The sequence below is a fragment of the Panthera leo genome, chromosome A1 (assembly GCF_018350215.1).
Source record: "Panthera leo isolate Ple1 chromosome A1, P.leo_Ple1_pat1.1, whole genome shotgun sequence".
Taxonomy (NCBI): Eukaryota; Metazoa; Chordata; class Mammalia; order Carnivora; family Felidae; genus Panthera; species Panthera leo.
In genome coordinates, this window is record NC_056679.1 from 90,534,220 (window position 1) to 90,553,892 (window position 19,673).

Here is a 19,673-nt window from a genome sequence, read left to right on the forward strand (position 1 = left end):
ATGAGCAGGAAATGTCTTTCCATTTCTTTATATCTTCTTCAATTACTTTCATAAGCTTTCTATAGTTTTCAGCATACAGATCTTTTACATCTTTGGTTAGATTTATTCCTAGGTATTTTATGCTTCTTGGTGCAATTGTGAATAGGATCAGTTTCTTTATTTGTCTTTCTGTTGCTTCATTGTTAGTGTATAAGAATGCAACTGATTTCTGTACATTGATTTTGTATCCTGCAACTTTGCTGAATTCATGTATCAGTTCTAGCAGACTTTTGGTGGAGTCTATCGGATTTTCCATGTATAATATCATGTCATCTGCAAAAAGCGAAAGCTTGACTTCATCTTTGCCAATTTTGATGCCTTTGATTTCCTTTTGTTGTCTGATTGCTGATGCTAGAACTTCCAGCACTATGTTAAACAACAGTGGTGAGAGTGGGCATCCCTGTCGTGTTCCTGATCTCAGGGAAAAAGCTCTCAGTTTTTCCCCGTTGAGGATGATGTTAGCTGTGGGCTTTTCATAAATGGCGTTTATGATCTTTAAGTATGTTCCTTCTATCCCGACTTTCTCAAGGGTTTTTATTAAGAAAGTGTGCTGGATTTTGTCAAAGGCCTTTTCTGCATCGATTGACAGGATCATATGGTTCTTCTCTTTTTTTTTATTAATGTGATGTGTCACGTTGATTGATTTGCGAATGTTGAACCAGCCCTGCATCCCAGGAATGAATCCCACTTGATCATGGTGAATAATTCTTTTTATATGCCGTTGAATTCGATTTGCTAGTATCTTATTGAGAATTTCTGCATCCATATTCATCAGGGATATTGGCCTGTAGTTCTCTTTTTTTACTGGGTCTCTGTCTGGTTTAGGAATCAAAGTAATACTGGCTTCATAGAATGAGTCTGGAAGTTTTCCTTCCCTTTCTATTTCTTGGAATAGCTTGAGAAGGATAGGTATTATCTCTGCTTTAAACGTCTGGTAGAACTCCCCTGGGAAGCCATCTGGTCCTGGACTCTTATTTGTTGGGAGATTTTTGATAACCGATTCAATTTCTTCACTGGTTATGGGTCTGTTCAAGCTTTCTATTTCCTCCTGATTGAGTTTTGGAAGAGTGTGGGTGTTTAGGAATTTGTCCATTTCTTCCAGGTTGTCCAATTTGTTGGCATATAATTTCTCATAGTATTCCCTGATAATTGTTTGTATCTCTGAGGGATTGGTTGTAATAATTCCATTTTCATTCGTGATTTTATCTATTTGGGTCATCTCCCTTTTCTTTTTGAGAAGCCTGGCTAGAGGTTTGTCAATTTTGTTTATTTTTTCAAAAAACCAATTCTTGGTTTCGTTGATCTGCTCTACAGTCTTTTTAGATTCTATATTGTTTATTTCTGCTCTGATCTTTATGATTTCTCTTCTTCTGCTGGGTTTAGGCTGCCTTTGCTGTTCTGCTTCTATTTCCTTTAGGTGTGCTGTTAAGATTTTGTATTTGGGATTTTTCTTGTTTCTTGAGATAGGCCTGGATTGCAATGTATTTTCCTCTCAGGACTGCCTTCGCTGCATCCCAAAGCGTTTGGATTGTTGTATTTTCATTTTCGTTTCCATATACTTTTAAATTTCTTCTCTAATTGCCTGGTTGACGCACTCATTCGTTAGTAGGGTGTTCTTTAACCTCCATGCTTTTGGAGGTTTTCCAGACTTTTTCCTGTGGTTGATTTCAAGCTTCATAGCATTGTGGTCTGAAAGTATGCATGCTATAATTTCAATTCTTGTAAACTTATGAAGGGCTGTTTTGTGACCCAGTATATGATCTATCTTGGAGAATGTTGCATGTGCACTCGAGAAGAAAGTATATTCTGTTGCTTTGGGATGCAGAGTTCTAAATATATCTGTCAAGTCCATCTGATCCAATGTATCATTCAGGGCCCTTGTTTCTTTATTGACCATGTGTCTAGATGATCTATCCATTTCTGTAAGTGGGGTGTTAAAGTCCCCTGCAATTACCACATTCTTATCAATAAGGTTGCTTATGTTTATGAGTAATTGTTTCATATATTTGGGGGCTCCGGTATTCGGTGCATAGACATTTATAATTGTTAGCTCTTCCTGATGGATAGACCCTGTAATTATTATATAATGCCCTTCTTCATCTCTTGTTACAGGCTTTAATTTAAAGTCTAGTTTGTCTGATATAAGTATGGCTACTCCAGCTTTCTTTTGGCTTCCAGTAGCATGATAAATAGTTCTCCATCCCCTCACTCTCAATCTAAAGGTGTCCTCAGATCTAAAATGAGTCTCTTGTAGACAGCAAATAGATGGGTCTTGTTCTTTTATCCATTCTGATACCCTATGTCTTTTGGTTGGCCCATTTAATCCATTTACATTCAGTGTTATTATAGAAAGATACGGGTTTAGAGTCATTGTGATGTCTGTATGTTTTATGCTTGTAGTGATGTCTCTGGTACTTTGTCTCACAGGATCCCCCTTAGGATCTCTTGTAGGGCTGGTTTCGTGGTGACAAATTCCTTCAGTTTTTGTTTGTTTGGGAAGACCTTTATCTCTCCTTCTATTCTAAATGACAGACTTGCTGGATAAAGGATTCTCGGCTGCATATTTTTTCTGTTTAGCACACTGAAGATATCGTGCCAATCCTTTCTGGCCTGCCAAGTTTCAAAAGAGAGATCGGTCACGAGTCTTATAGGTCTCCCTTTATATGTGAGCGCACGTTTATCCCTTGCTGCTTTCAGAATCTTCTCTTTATCCTTGTATTTTGCCAGTTTCACTATGATATGTCGTGCAGAAGACCGATTCAAGTTACGTCTGAAGGGAGTTCTCTGTGCCTCTTGGATTTCAATGCCTTTTTCCTTCCCCAGTTCAGGGAAGTTCTCGGCTATAGTTTCTTCAAGTACCCCTTCAGCACCTTTCCCTCTCTCTTCCTCCTCTGGGATAGCAATTATGCATATATTATTTCTTTTTAGTGTATCACTTAGTTCTCTAATTTTCCCGTCATACTCCTGGATTTTTTTATCTTTCTCTCAGCTTCCTCTTTTTCCATAACTTTATCTTCTAGTTCACCTATTCTCTCCTCTGCCTCTTCAATCTGAGCTGTCGTCGTTTTCATTTTGTTTTGCATTTCGTTTAAAGCGCTTTTCAGGGGCGCCTGGGTGGCGCAGTCGGTTAAGCGTCCGACTTCAGCCAGGTCACGATCTCGCGGTCTGTGAGTTCGAGCCCCGCATCAGGCTCTGGGCTGATGGCTCGGAGCCTGGAGCCTGCTTCAGATTCTGTGTCTCCCTCTCTCTCTCTGCCCCTCCCCCGTTCATGCTCTGTCTCTCTCTGTCCCAAAAATAAATAAAAAAAAAAAAACAAAAAAAAAAAACGTTAAAGCGCTTTTCAGCTCCTCGTGACTGTTCCTTAGTCCCTTGATCTCTGTAGCAAGAGATTCTCTGCTGTCCTCTATACTGTTTTCAAGCCCAGCGATTAATTTTATGACTATTATTCTAAATTCACTTTCTGTTATATTATTTAAATCCTTTTTGATCAGTTCATTAGCTGTTGTTATTTCCTGGAGATTCTTCTGAGGGGAATTCTTCCGTTTGGTCATTTTGGATAGTCCCTGGAGTGGTGAGGACCTGCAGGGCACTTCCCCTGTGCTGTGGTGTAAAACTGGAGTTGGTGGGCGGGGCCGCAGTCAGACCTGATGTCTGCCCCCAGCCCACCGCTGGGGCCACAGTCAGACTGGTGTGTGCCTTCTCTTCCCCTCTCCTAGGGGCGGGATTCACTGTGGGGTGGCGTGGCCCGTTTGGGCTACTTGCACACTGCCAGGCTTGTGGTGCTGGGGATCTGGCGTATTAGCTGGGGTGGGTAGGCAAGGTGCACGGGGGCAGGAGGGGCAGGCTTAGCTCGCTTCTCCTTAGGTGATCCACTTCAGGAGGGACCCTGTGGCAGCGGGAGGGAGTCAGATCCGCTGCTGGAGGGGTGGTTCCGCAGAAGCACAGAGTTGGGTGTTTGCGCGGAGCAAGCAAGTTCCCAGCAGGAACTGGTTATTTTGGGATTTTGGCTGGGGAATGGAGGGGGGAGATGGCGCTGACCAGCGCCTTTGTTCCCCACCAAACTGAGCTCTGTTGTCCGGGGGCTCAGCAACTCTCCCTCCCTTTGTCCTCCAGCCTTCCCGCTTTCCGAGCAGAGCTGTTAACTTACGACCTCCCAGACGCTAAGTCGTGCTTGCTGTCGGAACACAGTCCGGCCGGCCCCTCCGCTTTTGCCAGCCAGACTCGGGGGCTCTGCTTGGCCGGCGAGCCGCCCCTCCGCTCCAGCTCCCTCCCGCCAGTCCGTGGAGCGCGCACCGCCTCGCCGTCCTTCCTACCCTCTTCCGTGGGCCTCTCGTCTGCGCTTGGCTCCGGAGACTCTGTTCTGCTAATCCTCTGGTGGTTTTCTGGGTTAGTTAGGCAGGTATAGGTGGAATCTAAGTGATCAGCAGGACGCGCGGTGAGCCCAGCGTCCTCCTACGCTGCCATCTTCTTTTTTTTTTTTTTTTTTTTTAATGTTTATTTACAGGCTCCAGGCTGTGAGCTGTCTGCACAGAGCCCCACCCGGGGCTGGAACCTGGAAACACGGAGATCAGGACCTGAGCCGGAGTCTGGTGCTCAACCGAGCCACCCAGGCGCCCCTCCCCCTCTACCGAACACTCTTAAAATAGCTTAAAATCAGATAGAAGGAAAAACCCCGCAACAATGAAATTGCTCATTTCCAGAAGCCCCATGAATCGTGGTAGACCACAGTGGCGGGAAACAGCCGTTTTCATTCCCTCATGCTCTTCCGAGAGAGAGGAGGGCGGGCCTTCAAGGGACCATTTTGGGGACCAGAAAGAAGTCTCTGAAACGCTGATAAACTTACCTTCTCAACAAAACACTTAAACGCAAAGCCTCCTGTTTGCGAGTTGCTCAGAAACAGGATTTGGGGATTGGGCTCCAGAACGTGCATGGCTTGTGGGAGAAGTCCGGGTAGAAAGCAGGGCAGGGCGGCCAGCTGAGCTGTGATGTGGCTGCAGCCCGGCTGCCAAGGGGCCCTGCAGCTGGGCCGGCCCACTGGGTGGCCCCGAACTGGGGAGGCAGGTCAGGCCTCGGCACCCCCAAAGCGATCAGGCATTGAGAGCGGGCGGCCCTGCGTAGGGTACGTTAGGTGGAGCTGCGAAGCTCCCTAATCAACGCCAGTCCCAGGGAGAATCCCTCTGGCTTCGGCCCGCAGCGCTGGGGGCGCACCACAGCGACACCTAGAGTCCGCACCTTGCACCACTCATCCTCTTTATTTTTTTTATTTTAAATGTTTATTTTCAAGATTGAGTACGAGCATGGGAGGGGCAAAGAGAGGGGGACAGAGGATCCCAAGCGGGTTCCACGCTCTCAGCAGCGAACCCAGTGCGAGGCTGGTACTCACCAACCCTGAGCTCATGACCTGCATCACCCAGGCGCCCCTTTGGGCCCTCTTTATACAGTAAGTTCAGTCCCCCAGCAAGTGGCACGTTAAGACTCAGGACTCGTTTCCTGGGGAAATTTAAAATAAGGTTAGTGGGCGGGGCGCCTGGGTGGCTCAGTGGGTTGAGCATGGGACTCTTCATCTCAGCTCAGGTTATGATCTCATGGTTCGTGGGTTCAAGCCCCATGTTGGGCTCTGCACTGATATCTCGGAACCTGATTGGGATTCTCTCTCTCTTTCCCTCTCTCTACCCCTCCCCTCCTCTCTCTCTCTCTCTCTCTCTCAAAATAAATAAACTTAAGAAAAAAAGGCTGGTGGAACACATGACAGCTGGTTTCAGGCTTCATCACCTCCGTCTTCTACCACCCAGTCTAGATTGCCCTCACCCTCAGCTAGCACTTCAGCTTACCTGGAGGGGTCACCAAGACCTACCCAGACCCATATACCTGGAAGGGTCTGAGCCCCTGGTCATCCAGCACTATCAATGCATGGTGGCTGCACCTGTCCACTCACCACCAAAATCATACCAAGAGACACAGCATGGGGTCAGCGGGGTGGAATGCACTCTGCCTCCCCAGTGTGGAACCTCACCCTCCTCCCTTAATGGTCAAGGTCAACTCCTCTTGCCAGGACCCTGGCCTCTTCCTCTGAGCTCAAAGGACCCAGGAGGCAGCTGTAACTTAAAGCCTAATGGGACTCCTGCTGTGTCTTCTGGTGGGTATGTTCTCCCTTTGGGAGCCAGGGTCTCTGGATGCACACAGCCTAAAGTTTCAGGACAGAAAGCACAAGCTCTCCCAATGGGTCTCTGGAGTGACAGCAAGCAGGGCCACCTCTAGGCCACTTCTACTTCCACCCTTGGGTTGCCCCTCCCCCTCCCGTCTCCTACCTATTGGAGCCGCAGCCCCATGTCCCAGTCACTGATCTGGGGTGTATACCCCTTCCTAGAGGAAGGGTAGAGGGAAGAGGATGACATCCTTTCCTTGGAAAGTCTTATTAATCTGGTTCCTTACGTGTACCTTTTGTTGTGTTTATTTTTGAGAGAGAGAGAGAGACAGAAGATTGAAAGTGGGCTCTGTGCTGTCAGCACAGAACCTGATGCAAGGCTCAAACCTATGAACTGCGAGATCATGACCTGAGCCAAAGTCGGATGCTTAACCAACTGAGCCACCCAGGTACCCTAATTTCCTGTTTTTAATAATTATACTGTTGTTGGGGTGCTGGGTGGCTCGGTTGGTTAAGCATCTGACTCGATCTCAACCCAGGTCTTGATCTCAGGGGTTGTGAGTTCAGGCCCCATGTTGGGGTCTGTGCTGGACATGAAGCCGACTTAAAAAAAAAGAAAAAAGAAAAAAAAATCATACTGTTGTAAAAGATGAACATATGAGGAAGCTGGGTGAACCGTATTAAGCATTCTTTGTACTATTGTAAAAAGCAACTTTGTTGAGGTATATAATTTACATGCTATAAAATTCACCCATTTTAAATGTACAATTCAACTTCTGGTATATTTGCTCAGTTGTGCAGAGCATCACCATGATCTGGTTTTAGAGCAATTTCATCACCCCAGTAAGTCCCAGCCCCAGGCCACTACTGATCTGTTTCTGTCTTTGCTGGTTTGCCTTTTCTGGACATTTCACATAAAGGGATTCATTCCTATATTCCTATGATACGTGGTCTTTTGTGTCTGCTACAACTTGGCGTGTTTTGAGATCTTTGTTCTCTTTTCACAAATGTAAAATTATATCGAAACGAAAAGCCAGAAAAGAACAAAAAAATAAAGATGAATCACCACCCTTTCCAGCATGGGAGGGACTAACATACTACCAAGTAAGTGGCTAGTCTCAAGAGATGGGCTCAGAGGCTTGGCATTGGTCTCTGTTGCTGACAGGCTGGACATTCAGTAGTAACAGAGCTAGAGCAGCCTCGGTGAGTCAGAGCCATGCTGCTGGCATCATGCAGAGCACCGCACCTCCCCTCCCCGCGCACCCCCCCCCCCCCCCACCATAGCTAGTCCATTCAAAAGCCCTTTTCCCGGCACAGGAGGTTTCCACCTGACCAATGGAAGGTTTCTACAACAAGCAAGGGTGTCCACTCTGATTGAAGATCAAGGCCAGGGAAATGACCAGGCAGAGCTGTGAACCCAGCCATCCCACTGTGAGCTGGGCCTGGGGCCAGGACTCCATTTACTGTGTACCCACTTTTACTCCCTTAACCTAACCAGAGTCCTGATGACACTTGACTTGGTATCAAAGGCACCTGTGTTCAAGGGCAATCCTAAAGCAACGCCAGGTATTCCTCTTCCCTGGGGTATGTACAGTTCTCTGAGTAAATAAATGGCTGGAGGCCCCTCTGGGAAGGACCAGGACAACCATTACTGCATTCCTCACAGCAATGTGGGAGAGGCCTCCCTCATGAGATCCGGTCTCTCCTCTGGACAAGGGGTTCTGAGCCTGAGAATTGCCTCATGTCTGGGAACTAGGTAATGTTTTGTGACTTCGTCTTGGGGCAGCTTCCCTCAGCCATTGGGCCAACGATCCCTTGAGTCCTTCCAGTTGTATAAAGGAAGCCAACCCCTGTCAGCTGCCCAGCCATTTGCCTCTGGCCACACCATGATCCATTCATAGCTCCCTAGCTCTCTGTGAGTCTGGTCCTCCCTCCTGGCCTCTGAAAGGCCCGAGCTACCAGCTGGTCCTATTGCTGTGGGATCCTCTAGATCCCATTGCTATCAGGGAGCCCGGTTCTGTTACAACATCTTCTTCTGTCAGTTTGGGCCCCAGAGGAATGGCCACCCAACTTCTCAACGATGTGGTGCCTCTTTCTTTTTGGTAGATGGAGGTCCTCTGGGTCCCTTTGTGGAACATACTTGGCTGGTGGGCATATTTGGCTGTCACAAATATAGAATTACGTCCACTCTAACACGCAGAACTTAAGAAAAGTGTCTTACTGCACAGCCAAGTATCAAAAAGAAGAAATGGCATTGGGTTTGAGGGGAGATAGAACTAACAGAGATTTTGATTTTTTTTTTTTTTTTTTTTTTACTACTCAGAATCAAGGACCCCCTTGATCCTCCAGCTCTGAGAGTAACATGACACAGCGATGGGAATATTGCAGCTCTTAACCTCGAAGATGACAGCAGTGGTTGGGCTCTGCCCCCCATTATAGAGAAACTGAGTATGGAACCAGGGGTAACTGGCTGGCTCAGTCGGTTGAGCGTCCGACTTCAGCTCAGGTCATGATCTCATGGTTGGTGAGTTTGAGTTTGAGCCCCACATTGGGCTCGCTGCTGTCAGTGCCAAGCCTGCTTCGGATCCTCTGTCCCCGTTCTCTCTGCCCCTCCCTCAGTCACACTCTCTCTCAAAAATGAGTATTAAAAAAAAAAAAGGCAACTAAACAGGACCTGGAGAATTGCTCTGAGGGTAAGTCTAAGGGTTTCAAGTGAAACCTTTAAACTGCTAAGAACCTAGAGTATCCCTGAGTTATCTGGTCCACCTCCCTCCATTAGACACAAGGGCAGGGCTGGGTTCCAGAGAGGGGAGAGGCTGGTGGTCCTGAGTCCTACCCTCCTACCCATCATCACTGAGACGTCCCTTCTCCCTCCACCGAAGGAAAGGGGTAAATTGCCAAAGGAAATCAGCCACCAAAGAAGTCATGTCCGGGTCCACTTCCTACCTCCCACACTGTGGGTGCAGCCACGTGAAGCCAAATGCACAGGCGGTTTCCATACTAGCAAAATACTTTTATTACTTTATAATGATAAAAGAAGGAGAGTAAAGATTTCTTTTTGGTGTATACCAGAGTTAAGGGCAGTAGGAGGATAAGGGGATTAACAGGATTTTTATGTACTTTGATGACAATAGAAAGTTAACAATATCAACTGTTTGCCATAAAACTTATCATAGCTCCCCCAAAACACATATATAAAGGATCATAGTTTTAAAATCTATAAAAGTAAAAAATATACAGTCAGAAACTCTAACGCTTATTTCCTCTTTAATATAAAATTGTAAACATTTATTTACACAAAGCAAATGTGTATAACAAAGTCCGAGCACCCTTTTCTTGTGAGTCATGGCTCCTGGAAGAGGGGATTTGCACTGAAGCGGAGTCTCCCCCCTTGACTACCCAAAAACCAGATTCATAAATAAAGCCATGGGCAGCTCCCTGGGGGGCGGGGGGGGAACCCCAAGCATCACATTTTATTGCTCCGACACTGCAGCGAGAAGCCTGCTGTCTGTCCGGCGGCCCGAGGGCTAAGGCAGGGGCAGCCCTCCCCGGGAGGGGACAGAGGTGAGCGGCCAGGGGGAGAGCAGGAGAGGAACAAGGACTCATCACCAGCCTGCAGCCCGCTATTTTTGGTTGAAAACCCACTGAAGTCCCCCTCTTCCCCTTTAGATTGGGGAACTCACTCAGAGGGTGGAGTCTTCACTGGCTTTAGGATTCGTTCCCTTCTTTGAGAGCTAGATTCACGAGGAAGGCAGGGAGGGCATTTAAAGGGGAAATGGCCCAGACACCACCCAAGGTGGCAAATGGCTATTAGAGAAGAGGATCTGAGGGTCCAACTACCCCCATGAAAGGCACTGCTGGTGCAAAATAATTACCCATGTGTGTGCAACCATTCATCCCCTCAAAGCCACTCGGGCTGCCCACGTGGATCTCTTCCTTGGCTTAACTCTTTACATATGACACTCCTTGAATCACCCACTTTGAGACTCCAGGGAAATAAAAATGGGGTTGCGGTTTCTCCAGGGACCACTCTACATGGAAGCCACTCTCTTCAGTGTCCTATTTTCTCTCCAACACTCTGTTTAGAAGGGTTTCGCCCTGCACTTACCATTTTGCTTTCGTTCTAACCGAAGTGCTCTCTCCATCTTTGTTTCCAGAAACAGCCCACGGGGAATACTCTGTTCTGCGGACTCTTAGCTTAGCCAAAGTCCATTAATTCACAGACCTTCAAAGAGAAATCCACTCCAGTCTTTATAAAGGATGTATTAGTGTTATAAAGTCATTCTCTTCAAAAAGTGCACGTCATCTGACGAGGGAGAGCGGCAGAAGTGGTGAAACAGAGTGGAGTTCTCACCTGCGGCTCGGCCTGTGGCCTCCTTGCCCAACAGTGCACACCTCTTTCCCTCCTTCCCCCAAACCTTTGCTTTCTGGGGAGGGGACACCAGCCCCACTACTACAATGCTAGGGCTCCCTAAGGAATCGTAATGACTTTCTCCTCCAGTCTAGTAACCTGTGGCCTTAAAGAGGTTTTCCATTTGTGCTGGAGAGAGAAGGGGAGGCAGAGAGGTCATGGGAACTGCAGATGGGGTGAAGGAAAGACGTCTGTGCACAGCAATGATCACCTTCCTGACACATTAAATACAAGTTTTGAGAGAAACTGCAGAACAGGGGGAGGGTTTACAACAAAAGGGGACACAGGAATCCCAAATAATCCATCTCGGCATTTAGCCTGAGGGTGGCCTGGGGTCCTGGAAGCACAGCATTCTGGGGGGAGGAGGAGGAGTGCGGCTGGAGTGACCACATCTGTGTCACTAATTCTGCTATCTCGCGGCATCCTGTTCCTTTTTGGCACATGCAGTCACAGCCTGTACTGACAGAAATGATTGCCCAGGGACCCTCCCTTTCCCCTGAAAGCGGACAAAGAGCAGGAATAAAAAGGGCTCTTAACCAAAGGAAACTCTAGGTTTCCAATGCCACTTAAAATCAATTTAAACCACCACCTATCCTAATCTGTCTTAAAATCTTAAAAAAAAAAATTAATCTTTTCTATGCTACAAATTGCAAATAGTTCTGCTATATAAAGTTGCAACAAAACCTGTCCCCAACACTGGGGAAAGAGGAGAAATCTTGGATTAAGTCAACACAATGGCAGAGATTTTTATGAGCCTGCCATCGTGGGGTTTCACCATTCTTACTGTTGGTTTTTTGGTCATTTGGATAGAAAACCACTCGTAGAACCCTATCCTGCTGTCCCAACACCAGGCAACAAAGCCAGCAGATGGGCTGGGGCCAGCCCGACGGGCCACAACTGCTGGCTGGGAGCTGTGCACCCAGCAGACCCTGGCCTGGCCAGGCCAGGCCTCCACCCTGGGGCTCTGGCTCCACCCACCCAGCTCCCCGGGCCGCGGGCTTTTGGTCCAATGTAGTTGCTCTTTCTTGAATCTGAGAATAAAAATACAGGCTGTGTGAACATTTGAGACCACCACAAATCCTCCAGTTACTGAGGCCCTAACAGGTCATCCAGATCGTTCATCCACTCTTCCGAAGTCCTGTTCTTCAGCAGGGAGTCGATCAGGTCAGCATCTCCGGCCATGCTGGCCAGCCCACTGCCACCCGGCTGCCCGCTGTAGGCGAAGGGCAGATCCTGGCCCGCGGTCCGCACGGGATAGGCCTGAGTGCAGTGTAGTCCCGCCCGGCTGCTCATCGATGGTGCAGGGCTCTGGCTGAAGGCCCCCAGCTCGGGTGCGGCCGGGCTCAGGCCCGGCAAGCCCTGCTGTGGGGCTCCCTGGGGAGGTGCTGGGGCAGGGGCTCCGGTCCTCTGCTGCGCACTCACAGGGGGCAGCATGGACCCTGCCGCGGCTGCCGAGCTCATGGGGGCCATGGGCCTGCTGGGCATCGCCTGGGAGAACTGCGGGCTGGACATCTTCAGGTGGGCCTGCTGCATGTGGAAGCTGGAGGCTGCCGTGAAAGGGCTCACGGTGTTGTTCCCTGGGGTCTGGCCACTCAAGTTCGGCATTCCCTGATGCTGCCACGAGGGGTTCTGGCTTCCCATGGCAGCAGACACCCTTGGGACCTGTGGCTTTGTTAAACCAGAGTTCAGGGTCCCCTTATTGTGCTGCTGGGGGAGGCCGGAGCTTCCCAGAGAGTTCTGCCCATAGGCAGCGGAGACCGAGGTGCTCTGGCCCACGCCAGTCTGCCGTGGAATGTGGGCATGTCCGTTGGTGGCCTGTGGTGGGGGCTGGCCGACTATCTGGGTTATGCCGGAAGCCAGGCCATAGAGACTGCTCTGTGGCAGGCTCTGGGAGCCAGTGAACTGAGCCACACCCCGGTCCTGCTGGCCTGAGTTTGAGGGGAGAGAGGAAACCGAAGTGTGTCCAGGACCCATTGACATCAAATTCCCGGCCTGAGGAAACGCTCGAGAACAGCCGGGGTTTGATGCACCCAAGTTGTTCATGCCAGGCACAGCAGCAGAGGACCCTGGAAGACAGAAAAGAGTCGGTCAATCAAGCTGGCATTTCCTGGACTGCCGCTGTGGAGACATCTTTAGGACCCAAGATGCAGCCGTTATTCTCTGGCATGAAAGGCAAAATCAGAACACTGGACATCTTATCGTCCATAGAATCTCAAAGACGACAGCCCTGGGAGTCAAAAGGGAAGCAGATTTCCCACAGGGTGGAATGGAGGCCAGTCTGGAGCAATGAGGAATTCAAGACAGGCTCAGAGGAAGGGGCAAACACCCCAGGGCGGCAGAAGCCAGGAGACTTGATGATTTAACCTTCCAAAGCCCACCCTATTTCTGCTCTGTGGGAGGTCCATGCCGGCCCTGGGGACTCCCAGACAGATCCAGCCCAGGGTCTGCCTTCAGGAGGCAAAGGCTCCATGTGGTGTAACAGGGTTACAACAACAGCTGGGCAACAGGCCATGTGAGTGCAGGGGTCTGAAGGGTCAATGCCTGGGAAGATTTGGGGAGGGCTTCAGAGAGATGGTGACAAACACACTGGCTTTTTTAAAAGGGCTGAAGAAACTTCCTCTCGGGGCACCTGGGGCGCTCAGTCAGTTAAGGGTCCGACTCTAGCTCAGGTCATGATCTCATGTTTCGTGAGTCTGTGCCCTGTGTTGGGCTCTGTGCTGACAGCTCAGAGCCTGGAACCTGCTTCAGATTCTGTCTCTCTCTCTCTCTCTTTCTCCTCCGCTCGTGCATGTTCTCTCTCTCTCAGAAATAAAGAAACATTAAAAAAATTTAAAAATAAATAAATAAATAAAAGGGTTGAAGTTTAGCAATTTCACCGTTTGGAGAAAGAGTATCCTAGACAGAGAAGAGAGTGTGTGCAACGGCATAAATTTACGTGAGGCGGTCTGTGTGAGGAGCTCCATGGCCGGAGTGCAGGAAGGGCATCCCACTGGCTAGAGATACGGCTGGAGAGATAGCCGTGGCCAGACTCAGAAGAGCTGTGGCTGCCATGTGGAGGACATAGTTGCAAAGTCCCAGGGTAAGTGGACCGCAACAGTGGTTTGGGGGCTGGGTGGGGGCTGCTCAAATCAATTAGGGGAGGGGTGTACCAGCTATGGCACATGGGAGTGAAAGAGGGAGAGTGTGAGATCCTGTTCTTGACACCACCGAACAACAAGGGGGCTGAGGGAGGGACTGAAAGCAGCAGATGCTGACTGATCAGTGGCGGGCACTGCATGGGGGAGACAGCCGGGAATAGGAGAGAGAGGTCCTGTCCTCAGGGAACCTGCTGTCTGGGGCTCTGTCTTAAGCAACGGATGCACAGTGACAACACTCACCAAATGGGTTTCTGTGGGTCGGGGGTGTACTATTCAGGGGCTGGCCATGACTGAGCTCTTTGTTCCTCCTCTCCCTCTCTCCACCAGCACCTAAGAACTAGGCTGAGGGACAGAGGAGGGTGGAAACAGTCTGCTTTGCTCCCACTGACAGCCCAGAACCATGTGAGACGCGATGAAGGCAGGAAGGCTGGCTGAAGCCCAGGCTCCTGAGAAGCCCGCAGACTTCAGCTCCACGGTCTGGTCAGCACACACATAAAACTCCACCTAGGCTCCTAGTCAGGACACAGCCATGGGGAGCCTAGGTGGCTCAGTCGGTTAACCGACTGACTTCAGCTCAGGTCATCATCTCGCAGTTCATGAGGTTGAACCCCACGTTAGGCTCTGTGCTGACAGTTCAGAGCCGGGAGCCTGCTTGATTCTGTGTTTCTCTCTCTCTCTGCCCCTCCCCCACTCATGCTCTATTTCTCTCTCTCACTCAAAAGTAAACAAACATTAAAAAAAAAAATTAAGGAGCGCACAGCTGTGCTCAGCTTTCCCTGGGACACTTTAGAGTGAGAGTTGTTGACCAAAAAAGGGACAGGTTTTGAAGATAGGCCAAGAAGAACTAGAAAGGCAGGTGCAACCAGGTTTTACTGCTTCTGTCAACCGGCGTATCTATGAGTTTCTGGAGTGAGGCCTGAGCAAGGGCAGTCAGGTTCCCTTGCACATCTGAGCTGCATCAGCCAAGACCTCAGAGTGTTTCCTGCCCCTCTGTGGTCAACTGTCGGCAGCTGATGCTGCCGTTTGGGACACTGAAGTGAGTGGACAGGAAGAGAGAGCAGAAGCAAAAGGCCACACAAACTACACTTAGTCTCTCCTTATCTAGAAAATAAGAGCATCATTTTTTTGAAGGCACATAACGGCAGGAGCAAAGAACCTTCTTAAGAATTACAGAACCCATTTCCTGTTGATAAGCTAGCCTCCAGCTAGAAATGATTATGCTTCAAAAGACCGTGCAGCCAGAGTACTGACCAAGGTGGTATGCCTCTGTGACCCTCTCCTCCTAGCCTGCAAGGGAACTAGAAAGCCAGGCTCCATAGGCAGACCAAGGTTTACATAAGCAAGTCTATTTAGCCCCCAGCATATAGCATGGCAGACAGCAAGAAGCCAACACGAGTGCAACGGACCATCTGCTCTGTCCTGTGCCTGCCTCCCCTGCCCGACTCTGCCGCTTCAGACATCCCCTCACCTGTGAACTGTCCAACCTGCTGTGGGAAGGTGCTCTGGGTTGGGTCTTGGTACTGGGGAGGTGGGCGCGTGAGGTGGCGCTGAAACTGCTGTTTCTCCTAGAAAATGCCAAGAACAACAGAACAGTACAATAAGACCCACATGGAACAGAAACAACAGTTACATCAGAGAAAAGTAAACTGCTATGGTTTGTTTCTCACAGATGAGTTCCTGTGAAGGTAACGCTCATGGTTTCATTTGGGGGATTTTTAATAAATTGTAGGAAACAGAAGGACGGGGCAGATCTAAGGAGCAATGATTTAAAAAAAAAAAAAAAGTGGCGTATCAGTTTAAAAAAATGTGGGGAGGGCAGATCGGGGAAATGCAAATCAAAGCCACGATGATCTACCTCTTCACACCCACAAGGATGGCCAGGATCAAAAAGACAAGTACGGCAAAGATGCAGAGAAACTGGCACCCTCATACGCCACTGTGGGAACGTGAAACGGTATGGCTGCTCTGGAGAACCGTCTGGCAAGTCCTCACAAGGTTACACATAACAGCCACCATATGCCCCGGCAATTCCACCCCTACGTACACACTAAAGAGAACTGAAAACTTATGCCCATAAACACGGAAAACAAACCAAATGTCTATCAACCGATGAATGGATAAATCAAATGGAGCTTTTCCAAACGACAGAATATGATCCAGCCATAAAGCAGAGGGGAATGCTGCCACAGGCCACAACATGGGTGATGACTTTTATTGGGCAGGCAGTTTCTTTTTAGGGGGTGAAAACTGACGAAGTCGACTGTGGTGATGGTTGCATACCTGTGTGGATATACTAAAAACCACTGAACTGTACACTTTAAGTGGGTGGATTATATGTCACACGAACCATATCCCAATAAAGCTGTTATCTTAAAAAATGGCAGAATGGAACACCTAGGTGGCTCAGTCGGTTGAGCGTCAGACTTTGGCTCAGGGTCATGATCTTCGCATTGGGCTCTGCACTGACAGTACAGAGTCAGCTTGGGATTCTCTCTCTGCTACCCCTCTGCTTGCTCAAAAATAAATAAACTTTAAAAATAAATAAATATATGTAATAAATACAAATATTATATACATGTGGCAGAACTGAGGCAGTGATGTGGGCTTTAAAGTCATCCTCAATCACCTTCATCTTCTGGGTAGATGGTTTTTCTGTTAGGACTTTGAAGATGTAATTTAAAATCCTGAGAACTCTCGTAACCTTGGTGACCAAGCGGGTGAACTGCAGGACTTGGAAAGAGATTGTCGGGCCTGATTCTAGAACTCTAGGACCTCAGGGACATTTTCATTTCCCTCTGTTGTATTCTGGCTTCTGACAAACTCTGTATTTACAACAAAGCTGGGACCCACAGTGAACTGGCAGACCAGTGAGCTCGGTGCTGTGGCAGTTGTAGACAAGGGACGTGGAAAAATGTCCCTAACAAATAAAGTTTTAGCTAGAGATTTGCCTTCACTGATCACCAAGTGACATTAAAGCTACTTCTGAAACAGGCCACCATTGTCTGAGAAATGCCACACTCCTGGAAAGGGCTTTAAGATGGCAAATGACAGGCAAATGAGCGCGCATGCACACATTGGAGCGGAGCACACCTGTGTGCACACAGAAACACGCTGAAGCTTAGCGCACGTGCGCGCGCGCGCGCGCGCGCACACACACACACACACACACACACACACACACACACACACACACGATGGAGCTAGCAGCCGCGGCAGTGACTGGGGAGGCAGGGGAGAGTGGGGGTGCTGGGGGGGGGGTCACCTTCCACCTCCTACTTTACCTGTTCCGCCAGAAGTTGCTGCTGCCTTTGTAAGAACTGCTGTTGCTGCAGGTGCTTCTGTTGCTGCTCCCTCTGTTTCTGTTGGTCCAAGAGCAACTGGTGCTGCTTCATTACTGCCGCCTGCTGCTGGCTACTGAGATAGGGGGTGCTGCTGTGAGTGCTGGCCCCAGACGCAGCTGGTGGCTGGCTCCCCACGCTGGCAGCCTGGGCTGGCACAGGGACGCCGGGCGGGTTCTGCTCCTGTCAACACAGGTAAGAGGGCCTCAAGTCAGGGAGACATGGTGAAGTCTGTGAGCCCCAATCAGGGCAGACGAGCTGTGCCCGGTGAGGGCCTGGCTCCAGGTTCTCTCTTGAAGCCTCTGCTTCATTCCAGGCCAGGCCAGAGACCAAAAGAGCTAACACCTGGGCATCCAGCAGTCAGCCACTAGCTGCCTGTCAGCTCTGCGGCTCCTACGGTTCACCAGCGGCAAAGGTGTGATTTTACATTTAAGCTCATATTTGCATGCTTTAGTTCCAGAAGGCAAATGGAGCCTCTAAATGCTCACTTTCTGGAAAGTGTGAGTACAGATGGGTTGCTGGAGGAATGCCCTGAGGGACTACGACTGATGGAGATGCCATGTTCCAAGTGTACAAACCTTGGGTCCCCAGTGGTGGGATGGTCCCTGAACTGCCTGAAATTGTATCATGTGTCCATTTGTGTACGGCATTTTCCTGAGAAGAGACTGCTTGGCTTTTGTCAGATGTTCACACTCAAAAAATACTAAGTGTCAATGAAAACTTTAATAAATATTCTCAATTATTATATGGACCAAAAGTGAGAGTCATGTCAAAGGCTATATACACAATATCATCCTGTCATGGCTTATAATTTAAAAGGGGAAAATTTAACTCGAAATGGGAAAAAGGTAAAAGGCAAAGATCATTTAAGCAAGTTCAACTTTTTGAGCTCCTTTCTAGTCCTTGTATGTCTACACATTTAATCTTTACAAGAATCTAACCTTAGAGCAGACAGCTCCTGAGGTAATTTCCTCACCCCACGCACCAGAAGGTTATGGGCCAGAAGGTTTGTGAGGCCCTAAGTGCTACTGAAGTGGCAGTTACCACCAGTTTTTTTTTTTTTTTTTTAGTTTATTTATTTTGAGAGAGAAAGAGAGAGAGAGGCAGAGACAGAAAGAATCTCAAGCAGGCTCTACATTGTCTGCATGGAGCCCAATGTGGGACTCAATCTCACAAACCGTGAGACCATGACCTGAGCCGAGATCAAGAGTTGGACACTTAAACCGACTGAGTCACACAGGCACCCCTGATTTTTTTTAAGGATGCTTTTAGTGGCTATGTAGCAGTTTACTGGCTGAAATAAGTGTAAGTATCAACATTTACACATGTACTCTCCTGCTGACTGTTGAGACATGCTTAAACAGCTTCCCAGTTTTTGGCTATAAGAAATAATGATGCAATGAGTATCTTCTATATAACTTTCCTATTTTTTTTTTTTAAGGGATGATTTCTTGCAGAGGTATCATGTGTTAATGCTTATTAATACTTTTATGGTTAATGAAAAATACTGGGACATGTGGGTGTCTCAGTTAAGCATCCAACATTTTTTTTGTTTGTTTTTGAGAGAGAGACAGCAAGAGCAAGCGGGGGAGGCACAGAGAGAAGAGAGGGGGAACAGAGGATCTAAAGCAGACTCTATGCTGTCAGCACAGAGTCCGATGTGGGGCTTGAACTCCTGAACCGTGAGATCATGACCTGAGCCGAAGTCGGGACGCTCAACCAACTGAGCCACCCAGGTACCTGATGCATCTGACTCTTGATCTCAGCTCAGGTTGTGATCTCAGGGTCAAGAGCTCAAGCCCTGCGTTGAGCTCAATGCTGGGCATGAAGCCTACTTATAAGGAAAAAATATATATATATACACGTATACGTATATATATATATATATATACACGTATACGTGTATATATATATATATATACACGTATACGTGTATATATATATATACGTATACGTATACGTATACGTGTATATATATGTATATATATATATATATATATATATATATATATATACATATATATATATGAATATGACACCAAATTACTTCCCACAAGCACTGTGCCCATTTACACACCCTCACCAGTACAGGAGCATCAGTTTCCTCATTATTATTACCAGCACTGGATATTTTAATTTTTAAAATTTTACAAATACACAAAGGTACCCACAAGGGTATTCACTGCAGCCTTGCCTATAACCAGGAGACAATGAAGTACACCAAAACAAAGGGCACGCGCCATGGGCCACAACTGTTGTCACACAAGTGTTTAACAAGTATCAAGGAATCTACACATGTAGACGAGGAAGACAGTCTGGGACATACTGTGGAGTGAGGAAAGCAACTGTGCTCTACTCTATCTTGGAGGAAGTCAAGGAATGAGCCCTAGCCAGGGGAAAGCTGCCAGGGAAGAGACATTTTAGAACATACTTGAACAGGAGTAGAAATGCAAATAACGACCATGATAAAACTGGTACTTGATCATTCTCCACCCTACAGAGCTATGTGACTCTGCTAGGCTTGAGTGTCATGACTAAATAGATGCAGTTTAGATGTGCTGGGGAACAGCTCTCTCTCACCTTACTAAATCTTAAGGTACTCT

The 19,673-nt window shown here is 48.2% G+C and overlaps 1 protein-coding gene across 1 annotated transcript in view; it reads right to left on the reverse strand.

Moving 5' to 3' along the window:
* Positions 1–9,176: 9,176 nt before the first annotated feature.
* The window catches only part of MAML1 (mastermind like transcriptional coactivator 1), a 43,053-nt gene continuing 32,556 nt past the window's right edge, over positions 9,177–19,673 (reverse strand). Inside the window, exons 3-5 of the mRNA XM_042932602.1 lie at positions 17,014–17,253; positions 15,201–15,297; positions 9,177–12,661 (exon numbers count right to left, since the gene is read on the reverse strand). Coding sequence (XP_042788536.1) covers positions 11,682–12,661; positions 15,201–15,297; positions 17,014–17,253 — 1,317 coding nt within the window. The 3' untranslated portion in view covers positions 9,177–11,681. The remainder of the gene's footprint in view (positions 12,662–15,200; positions 15,298–17,013; positions 17,254–19,673) is intronic.